The 10,654-nt window shown below is 54.9% G+C and overlaps 1 protein-coding gene across 1 annotated transcript; it reads left to right on the top strand.

Annotated features, from left to right (window-relative positions):
- Positions 1 to 2,955: 2,955 nt before the first annotated feature.
- On the top strand, positions 2,956 to 8,599 carry LOC121365473 (zinc finger protein 239-like). Its single transcript, XM_041489679.1, has 4 exons — positions 2,956 to 3,034; positions 5,930 to 6,087; positions 6,533 to 6,611; positions 6,797 to 8,599. Exons 3-4 carry the CDS (start codon positions 6,560 to 6,562, stop codon positions 7,717 to 7,719), a joined length of 975 nt encoding a protein of 324 aa, XP_041345613.1. The 5' UTR covers positions 2,956 to 3,034; positions 5,930 to 6,087; positions 6,533 to 6,559; the 3' UTR covers positions 7,720 to 8,599.
- Positions 8,600 to 10,654: the final 2,055 nt, after the last annotated feature.

The raw sequence follows: 10,654 nt of genomic DNA, 5'->3' as shown, positions 1-10,654 counted from the left end.
CTGGGATGCCCGTTTCAGCTGCACTGCGCCTTGATTTAGGAGCGTTCGAATTAAAGCTTTAAGGATGTTGCTGTTTCACAGGAACTTTTTGCTTCTAGCTAAAAGGGGTTTTGCAATAATAACCTTTTGAAGTAGAATTTTAGAATATTGCTTGTAGTAAGGATCTTTGCAACTATAGCTTTAGAATATATAAAAAGGAAACATGCTTATCTCGATGCCTTAACAAAACAGTGAAAAGCAGCTTGAGAAGGGGAGATGAATATCAACTCAAGGAGTGATATTTTCCACCAAGGGAAGCTGTTCATCACTGTTATGAGATTTATAATCCTTGCATTTAAGAGGTGGACCCACATCTGGAATCTGTACCTCACCAGCTTGGAGACTTCTTTCTTCTTTCGGAAGCTGGACCCCACCATCTGGGGATACTCTTTTCTGAGATACATCCTGAGAAAAACTAAATCACAATTGTGTATAGAATTGTGACATTAAAATTTGGAATAGAAACTGCTGAGAAAGCTTATGAGTACCCCTATAAATACCTGTAAGCCCCAACTATTGTCGTGCAGTTGGAGGGAAAATTTCCCCCGCTGTACCCAGCGCTGTATTGCTCATACTTTACCATATTAATTAATAAATTGATTGCTGCTTGAATATTGGCCTCGTCAAGCTTCTCATTTATAACATCTCTACCATCACCACTTTACGGGCCCCCGCTATGGTCGGGTCCCACTATAACTCCCCTTAAAAGGGCAACACCATTCCTGCTGATTCCAGCAGCGGAGCGGGCGGGGGTGTGGGTGTCCCGGGAGGGTGTGGGGGTACCTAGCTGATGCTGATGATGGCAATGGGGGCCCCGTGCTGGGTATAAACTATCGTGAGGGGCTCCTGGGGGGTTTTGTGGATCCCGGGGATTTTTGGGGTCACAGTGGATTTTTGGGGGTTCCCAAAGGGGCAGATTAGGCGATCCCAGGGGGAACCCGAGGCTGTTTTGGGGTACCTGCCAGTGACAGAGATGGGACCCCCTGATGGTTATCAACCTTCTCAGGGGGGTCTGGAGTGTGTTGGGAGGTCCTGTGGGAATTCTGATGTCCTGAGAGGTTTTGGGGGTTCTGTATGGGGTTTTGCGGTCCTGGGGAGTTTTTGGAGGGCCCAGGGAGGGTTCTGGGGTCCCGGGGAGGTTGGGGTGTCCCGGGAGGGTTTGGCAATTCCTGGGACGGTTTGGGGGTTCCCGGGAGGTTTGGGGGTTCCCGGGCGATGCTGGTGACAGAGCAGGGACCCCATGCCGGGAATGAACCTTCTCACTGTGCACGGGCAGCGTCACCATGTTCAGGGAGATCCTAGGGGCCCGGGGGTCACCCCAAATCCCAGGGGACCCCAAAAGCTAAGGGACCCCCCCGAACTCCCCTCACAGCTGAATCTGCTGCACGCAGGGGGGCATCCCCCCCCCCCCACCATCAGAGGGGGGCTGTGGAGGAAATCTGGGGGTGCACGGACAGGTCAGGGGGGAGCCCCAAAGTCCTGGGAATGGGAGAACACAGGGGAACTCCCAGGAATGCCCACTGGGGGCTTAGGGGGGACCCAGGAGGAGTTTGGGGGGCTTAATTGTGCCACTATAGTCAGGAAAGGGGACTCCAAGGGTCCCTGGTGTCCCCATTTCCAGAAAAAGGTGGGAAAAGCCGGGATGGCTGGGAATAGGGGTCCCGGGTGTCCTCGGTGTTGAGGAAAGGAGGAGCTGGGGGCTGGGAAAGGCAGGAATAGGGGCCCAGGGGGTCTCTGGGGGAAGGAAAAGGGGCTCTGGGGGCTGGGAGAGGTGGGATGGCCGGGAAAGGGGTGTGGGGGGTGCTGGTGCCAGATAAGGGGTGCGGGGTGTTATGAATAAAAAGTTATCTATTTTTGTTTAAGGTTACAGAGCTAAAACCGGTTAGACCAATTGCTGTTAAATTAGCTTCATTGTTAAGAGTTCTTCTTTAATTGCCCGTCAATGGTTGGCGATTAGCCATTGTCCTCCTGATGCTTGCCCGGGAGCAACACCTGGACACGGCAGCACCAGGAGAACGGGAGTGGCCTGAGACCTCGTATGCAGATGAGAAATGCATTGCACCAAATCTTCCCATTTTCAAGGAAAACCCCTAAAAACAACGAACCAATATAGAATTAGGGGACCCTAGGTGATGTCTAAGGATGGGCGCGAAGTCCAGTGCCTGCTTGAATCCTTTTTGCTTCTCACCCTGACCTGAAAGGATGTTCACTAAGGAGGGGACCCGAAGTGTTGGACCGAAAAGGAGGAATCTGCCAATCTCCCATGAGGACGCAGTCCCCAGCTCTGCCTGCAGACCAGCGGACAAGGCTTCATCACCCTCCTCCTCCGTGCCACTCTTGGGGACAGCGGCGGCGTGGGCGCAACCCGTCGATTTCTCCCCACCTGAGCTGAATCTCTTTAATAAAGGCATTAAAAAGGAGAAAGATCTCCTGCCCATTTATTTCACGGGGGGAACCCATGCCTGGGAATGGGAGTGTGGGGGGGAACTCATGCCCGGGAATGGGGGTGCAGGGGGGAACCCATGCCCGGAAATGGCGGTGCAGGGGGGATGGCGGCACCCAGGAAAGGGGGTTCAGGGCCCCCAGTGCTCCAGGACGGGCGATCAGAGAGTCCCGGTGCCTGGGATCCCCCTCACCTCTCACCGCCCCCAGGAGTGCCCCCAGCCCCAGCGCTGGAGCCATTGCACTGCTCCCACTCACTCCCAGTATGATCCCAGTGGAACTCAATCGCCCAGGAGCTGCTCCCAGGATGATCCCAGCACAGCCCAGTCACTCCCACTCCCGGCATCCCCCCCAGCTCTCTCTGCATTCTGACCTGTCCCGGCTCCATCCCCGCTCCTGCTGCGAGGGCTCCGGGAGCGGGGGAGGAGGAGGAGGGAGGGAGGAAGAGGCGGAGCGGCAGCGGGAAGCAGCAGCAGCAGAGGCCGGGGAGCCGCGCGGCTCCGGTGCTGCCCGAGCTCGCAGCACCCCGGGAGCATCGCCCCCCATCCCGCAGGTGCCCGGGCAGGGGGAGCTCGCCCCAAATACCCCGGGGGTGCCGGGGTTTGGGGTTTTGGGGGGATGTTTGGAGCTGGCAGGGCTGCAAAGCCGAGCCACAGATGGCCCTCGGGGGGACATCGGGGGTCCCCGGGAGGTGTTTATGGGGGTCCCGGTGGGGGCGGTGGTGGCAGAGCCCCGGCGGGGGGACCCCAGTTTTGGGGAGCCCCGGGATAGCCGCGGCTTCCCTGAGCAGGAGCCCGGAGAGAGGAGAGCCCCAGAAGCCAAAGGGGGACCCCGAGAGGGGGGGACCCCTGGCAGTGCTGGGGCTGGAGGGGCGGCACGGCCGGGAAAGGGGTTCAGGGCTGGGGGGCCGGCAGGGGCTGCTCCCAGCATGAGCCCAGTGCTCCCAGTATGATCCTGGTCACTGCCCCTCCCTCCCTGCAGTATCCCTGCTGCTCCCAGCATGAGCCCAGTGCTCCCAGTATGATCCTGGTCACTGCCCCTCCCTCCCTGCAGTATCCCTGCTGCTCCCAGCATGAGCCCAGTGCTCCCAGTATGATCCTGGTCACTGCCCCTCCCTCCCTGCAGGATCCCTGCCGCTCGCAGCATGAGCCCAGTCACTCCCAGTCATTCCCCATTATGACGCAATTTGCCTCCAGCACGGTCCCCGTTGCTCCCACTTTCATCCAGTGTGTTCCCAGTTCTCTCAATTGCCTCTAGTATAGTCCCAGTAACTCCCAGTATTATCCCAGTCTCTCCCAGCAGGGCCCCAGTCACTCACACTTGCCCCCAGTTGCCCCAGTGTGGTCCCAGTTCCCCCCTGCACATTCCCAGTGGCTCCCAGTCTGGTCCCAGTCCCCACCTGCATGGTCTCAGACACTCCCAGTATATCCCAGTTGCCCTGAACATTCTCGTAGTCATTGCCAGGCACTCCCAGTTACCTCAGTTCAGCTGCCCCCAGTTTTATCCCAGTCACTGCCAGGACATCCCAGTCATCACCAGCATGCATCCTGTCATTCCCAGTTCCTCCCAGTGTGTGTGCACAGAGAGCTCCCAGCATGGGCCTGGGTAGCTCCCAGTAATCCCCAGTCAGGGTCCACTGACACCCAGTATGATCCCAGTATGACCCCAGTCACTCCCAGTCACTCCCAGTATGGTTCCAGTCATGCCCAGAGTGACTCCCTGTCACTCCCAGTGTGGGCCCAGTTTCTCCCAGTCACCTCCAGCATGGTTCTAGTCACAGCCAGCACCTTTCCAGTCACTCCCAGTCTGGTTCCAGCAGGATCCCAGTCACTCTGAGATATCCCCAGTACTATTCCAGTCACCCCCAGTACAATCCCAGCCATTCCAGTATGACCCCAGCATGGGGACAGCTGCTCCCATTATCATCCAGTGTGGTTCCAGTTGCTCCCATTTACCCCCACTGTGGTTTCAGTCTCTCCCAGTGTATCCCAGTTGCCCCCAGCATGTTCCCAGTCACTCCCAGGTATGCTCAGTTGCTTCCAGCCTGATCCCAGTTGCTCACAGCCACTCCCAGTCACCCTCAGTGCAGTCCCAGTTGCTCCAAGTAAGATCTAGTATGATCCCAGACGATCCCAGACAATCCCAGCATGGGCCCAGCCTCTTCCTCTGTGATCCCAGCATGATCCCAGTTGCCCCCAGTATGGTTCCAGTTGCTCCATGTTCCTCCCAGTGTGATCCCAGTTGCCCCCAGTATAGTCCCACTCACTCCCCATATGATCCCAGACCCTCCCAGTTATGCCCAGTTGCCCCCAGTGTAGTCCCAGTCACTCCCCATATGATCCCAGACCCTCCCAGTATGGTCCCGGTTATGCCCAGTTACCCCCAGTGTAGACCCAGTCACTCCCACTCACTTCCAGTTGCTCCCAGCATGGGGTCCCAGTTCTCCCCAGCATGGTCCCCGTTGTTCCCACTGTGTTCCCAGTCATCCCCAGTATGGTTACAGACACTCCCAGTATATCCCAGTTACCCTCAGCACGTCTGTGGTCATTCCCAAACACTCCCAGTGGTCCCAGGAAGGTGCTTGTTATCCCAGTATGATCTCAGCCATGCCCAGTATATCCCAGTTGCCTCCAGCATGCCCCTGGTCATTCCCAGTTCCTCCAGTTTGCTTGCAGCATGATCCCAGTTTCTCTCAGTTACTCCCAGTAGCCCAAAGTGTGATCCCAGTTGATCCCTTTCAACACCAATATGAGCCCAGTAAGCTCCAGTATGATTGTTGTCACATGCCAGCACTCCCAGTATGGTCCCAGTATAATCCCAGTTACTTCCAATCTCTCCCAGTATGTTCCCAGTTGCCTCCAGCTAGATCAACCTAGTCAGTCCCAGTATGATGCTAGTTGCTCCCAGTCCCTCCCAGTACAGGGATGATGTGCAGGGTGTGTTCCCAGTCACTGTCAGACACTCCCAGTATTAGTCCAGTCCTTCCCAGTATGATCCAGAGATGAGCCCAGTGTGCTCCCAGTCCCTGCCAGTATGAACCAGTTGTGCCCCACATGGTTCCAGTTGTTCCCTTTCACCCTCACGTTTGTTCCAGTCACTCCCAGTCTCTCCCAGTGTACCCCAGTTCCTCCTAGCACATTCCCAGTCACTCCCAGTTCCTTCCAGCCTGATCCCATTTGCTCACAACCACTCCCAGTCAGCCTCAGTGCAGTTGCACTCACTACCAGTATGATCCCAGTCACCTGCAGCATGATCCCATTTCATCCCAGTATAAGCCCAGTTGCTTCCAGTCATGCTCAGCATGCACCCAGTCACTACTTGTTCCTCACAGTTCCTTCCAGCATGATCCCAGTTGCTCACAGCTGCTCCTGGTCACCCTCAGCATGATCCCAATGGCTCCCAGTAAATCCCATTTGCCCCTAACATGGTCTCGATTGCCCCTCCGCAGGCTCCTACTCACTCCCAGTCTGATCCCAGTCTGATCCCAGTGCAAAGCTGAGTGGAAAATGCCCCCTGGGGGTGACTGTGGCGGCTGCCGGCAGAGGCAGCCTGGAGGAGCAGAGTCCTGTGTCCCCCAGGAGCCCAAAGTGGGGAGCCCAGAGAGGGGTGAGCACTGCCATTGGCGGGAGCCTCAACAGCCTGGAGAGGGGCAGGGGGGACTCCTTGGAGCCCCTGCAGCCCCAAGCAGAGAATGAGGGGAGAAGGGAACCCAAAAGGGAGCCCAAAAAGCCCCAGCATCCCTAAATGGGGAGAGCGAAGAGGGGGGAACTTTTGAGATTGCTGGAACTCCCAGCAGACTGGGGAGGGTGGGCACTGAGGAGAAGGGGGACCCCCAATCCAAGTGTGACCCCAGCAGCTGGGACAGGGGGAACCCCGAACACCAAAGGGGAGGGACCAGGGACGGGGAAGTCCTGGGAGTACTTTTCAAGGCTGAATCTTGGTGTTTGGGAGGTTTTTATGAACCCCAGATGGCCGGTGACTTCTAGAGATGGACTTGGGCAGAGGGACCTTCAAATTCACTGTTCTCATTCCTTATTTTTCCCCAAACCAGGATTTCCCATTCCCAAACCTTGGCCAGATGGAGGAGAAGGCTGTGAGGAAGAGGAAGATGCCCCAGGACACCCAGGCAGGTGAGGAGGAAGTCAGTGCCCCTTTCCCCCCCTCTCCTGCTCCATCTTCCAGCCCAGCAGGGCCCCCAGCTGCAGGACAACGCTTCTGCCAGTGCAATCCTGCTGGGGAGGCACTGGGGGATCTCCTTCCCTTTTCCTCTGGCACGGAGGCAAATCCCATCCTCTCCTTGTCCTTCCTCCCCCAGAGCAGGAGCTGAGGATGGAGACCAGGGAGGACAAATCCCCACGGCAGAACCTCACAGAAGAGGCCGTTTTGAGCAACGCCATGGCACAGGAATCCAATGGGGAGGAAATGTCCTGGAGATCCCGCAGGAGGAGGGGCTGCAAACCCAGCCCAGGGTGCTCTGAGGAAGAAAGACCCACCCTGAGCCAGGAAGGTGGACAGAGCTTCAGGCAGAGCTCAGAGCTGGTGGTCCATGAGCAGCTTCATGATGGGGAGAAGCCCCACAAGTGCTTGGAGTGTGGGAAGAGCTTCAGGTATAGCTCCCACTTGATCCAGCACCAGATGATCCACACTGGTGAATGGGCCTTCGAGTGTGGGGAGTGTGGGAAGGGCTGCAGCTGCAGCTCAGAACTCTTCACCCACCAATGCATCCACACTGGGGAGAGGCCCTACGAGTGTGGGGAATGTGGGATGAGCTTCAGCTGGAGCTCCAGCCTGATCCAGCACCAGAGGATCCACACCAGGGAATGGCCCTGTGAGTGTGGTGAATGTGGGAAGAGCTTCAGCCAGAAGTCCCACTTGGTCCGTCACCAGAGGATCCACACTGGGGAAAGGCCATACGAATGTGGGGAATGTGGGAAGAGCTTCAGTCGGAGGTCCCAACTGATCATCCACCAAAAGATCCACACTGGGGAGAGGCCCTACAAGTGTCCCGAGTGTGGGAAGAGGTTTCACACCAGCTCAGATCTCCTCAAGTATCAGTGGATTCACACGGATGAGAGGCCCTTCCACTGCCATGACTGCGGGATGGGCTTCAAGCAAAACTCCACCCTGATCAGGCACCGGCGCATCCACACTGGGGAGAGGCCCTACGAGTGTCCCCAGTGTGGGAAGAGCTTCTCCAGGAGCTCTCACTTGACCAGACACCAGCAGAAGCACAGGTAATGGAAGCCTGTGAGTGCCCCGAATGCAGGAGGAGCTTTGGGCACCGTTCCAGCTCCACCCCCATTGGAGGACCCACATTAGTCAGAGCCCTGGTGACCCCCATTCCCTGTGATCTGAGCTGGGAAGACACCTGCCTGCTTATCCTTTTGGTTTGGTCCTAATTTTCTTCTAATCTATCTTCATCCCTTAAAAATACCTGATATAGGACAAAAAAGAAAGAAATTGATCAGAGATGTCTAAAGTCCCACTATTTCAGAGGTATTTGTGGGGAAATTTATGGTTTGGGGTCATATTCTGGAAGATTTGTGGGTTCTTGGGGGATTTCAGGCAGTGTTCTCCATCTCTTTGCACTCCAAAAGCCAAGATGGATTGATCTGTCACTTCCAAATGACTCAGTCCCACTGAAAACAACTCAATCTTACCCCAAATGGGCTCAACCCTACCTCAAAATTGTAGAGACTCTGGGGGACATCCCCTGGGTTAGGGAGACACAAGAAGCTTCCTTCAAAAAGCTCTTGAGGCCCTACTAACTCCTTCCTCTGTTCTTGTCCCTGAGCCACTCCCTGTTCCCTGACTGGCCCTTATCTTTGTACTGCCCTGAGACCAAGTTCACCCCCGGGTCCCTTGGCAGACAGAAACCTGGAGACTCCCCATGAGAGTGCCTGGGATCCTGAGCATCTTACTGGGCAGCCGAATGAAACATCTGTAAATATTATGCAAAGGCTCTTTTTGCTTCCTTACCCTGGACTTTATTAGCAGCAAGTCTGGCTGCAACAAATGGCTCCCAAACAGGGACCTCTTCTCCTGGAAAACATGTGCAGTAGACCACCCCGAGAATTTCAGGTTTTTTATCCCAATGTAGTAAGTTTGAAATTTTAGTTCTTTCCTCCTTTTACTCTCAGGTGTTAGGAAGAGACTTGAGTTAAGGAGGAAACACTCCCCATGCAGAACAAAAAGTTTACCTTCACCTTGAAAAGTCTTTCCTTCAAGGAAATTTTTGTTTTTCAAGGGGGAGTTAAAGTGTTTTGTACACTAGTTATTTAAACATTTTCCTTATATTTCGCAAAACTCAGTCCTAACTGGTACATTTTTAGAAGTAGTTTGGGAAAAGTTAAGAACTAAAATAGAATTCCATCCTTTATTTAATATGATGATGAAATACGTTCTGAATCTTGAAGAACATTTAAAAAATAGTGAACCCCAGCTGAAAACCCCTCCTCCATGTTCCCCTCTTCGTGCCCCTGCACCCCCTCCCCTGTCACAAGGAAAGACTTCTCCAGGTTCTCCTGTCTTTACTCCTGTTGATCAAGTAGGTTCTTGTTGCATGGCCGCAGCCGCATGGCCACATTCATGAACTGAAGATGGCAGAGACGGCGCAGCAGGGGCCAGGGGGTATCCCCTTCCATCCTCCCACAGTTCCCATGGTCCCAGGAATGAGGGTGGTGGGGTCAGAGGAGCGGCCCCTGATTGGCAAATTACAGCTGCACCAGTCTCTTACAGCCAAGGGGAAAGAAACCCCGCCTGTGAGCCTTTTCCAAAGGCACAGTTTGTTCAGCCTTGCAGTGCTAGCAAAGACAGTAAACAGAAAAAGGGACCGCTAACGTGGCACAAGTGCCAAGAGCGTCTCCCCTCGCACCGAACTGCCGCCCCCACGGGAAACCCACGGCCGCCCCGCTGCCGCTCCGCATGGCTGGACCGAGCCAGCCGGTACCGGAGCCCGGCCGCGCCACGCCAGCCCGCGGCACCGGGGCCCAGGGTGGGCGGGCAGGGCCGGTGGCCCCGGGGCGCCGCAGTCACCGGGCGGGCGGGCAGCCCCCCGGGAGATGGCTCAGAACCGCAGTCCTGGCAGCGAAAGCGCCGCCGCCCACCGCCACCGCCCTGGAAACCCCGCTCCGGCAGTGCCCGCGGGTACCGGCTGAGACAGAGCCCTGGGAAGATGCAGTTTCATAACCCGGAATGATAATGAAGAAGGTCTGTTTGTTCATCAGACTGCTATAAAAAAGAATAACGCCAGGAAATACCTCCACAGTCTAGGAGACAGAGAAATTGTGGAATTTAATATAATACAAGGAATAAAAGGCCCCCAAGCAGCCAGTGTGACAGGACCTGGTGGAGATCCAGTGCAAGGCAGTAAACATGCACCAAACTGCAAACCTGCAAAATATTATCCACGTCATAGTTCTCCACCTACCAAGGAAATAGAACCCAAAACCAGCAACCATCAAGCCCCAGCAACAGCCTGAAACCCCAAAGGGCACAGAACACCCACAAGCTGTCCTGCATCCAAAAGTCCTCCTCCATAATGACAGAACCTTCCAATTGGATAAGTTCCACTTCTTCTAATACCCTTCCTCAATTCCTGTGGCCTCCCTGCCTCCCTCACACTTTCCTCCTTTCTTTCCATTGTCCTATTACCCTTTTTTAATGTTTCCACAAATTCCTATCTCCCTTCCCCGCTTCCATGGCCTCCCTCCACTAGTCCCTTTTCCCAGAGTTCCTTCCCACTATCAGAGGGGAGTGATTGGGAGGGAAAGAAATGAAAGTTTCCCTAAAGTAACTGTCTTTTTCTTAAGAGTTAATGATTTCTATTTGGAGTTTCCAGCAGGCACACCATCCCCTACACTACCTTGTACAGAGTCTGTCACAGCCGACCACTCTGCCACAGGCGACAGAGAACCAGTCCCTGCTGAAGAAACCCTCTCCTGACTCAGTTTCCTGATAAACCGTGCTAAGAAAACCCCACATCCATCCTGCCAGCTCTAAGACACTCCAGAAGATCTGTTTGGACATTGTGGACTCAGGTTTGCATTTTGAAAATTGTCTTATGAGTGCTTTTGACTGTTTTTGTAATTTTTTATTGATTCAGTTGATCCTTCAGAGAATAGGACAGTGAAGAGTTAGAGGAGACACCTGTAACCAAAATCAAAGCCATTTA

The sequence above is a fragment of the Pyrgilauda ruficollis genome, unplaced genomic scaffold (assembly GCF_017590135.1).
Source record: "Pyrgilauda ruficollis isolate IOZ18807 unplaced genomic scaffold, ASM1759013v1 scaffold957, whole genome shotgun sequence".
NCBI classification, from domain to species: domain Eukaryota; kingdom Metazoa; phylum Chordata; class Aves; order Passeriformes; family Passeridae; genus Pyrgilauda; species Pyrgilauda ruficollis.
This window is presented reverse-complemented; position numbering and strand designations above follow the sequence as displayed.

What these genes read in the sequence shown, in the direction of transcription:
- LOC121365473 (XM_041489679.1), top strand. Translation starts at nt 6,560, where the DNA reads ATGGAGGAGAAGGCTGTGAGGAAGAGGAAGATGCCCCAGGACACCCAG. An exon ending in GCCCCAGGACACCCAGGCAG is followed by an intron (nt 6,612 to 6,796) that starts GTGAGGAGGAAG and finishes TTCCTCCCCCAG; the next exon opens with AGCAGGAGCTGAGGATGGAG.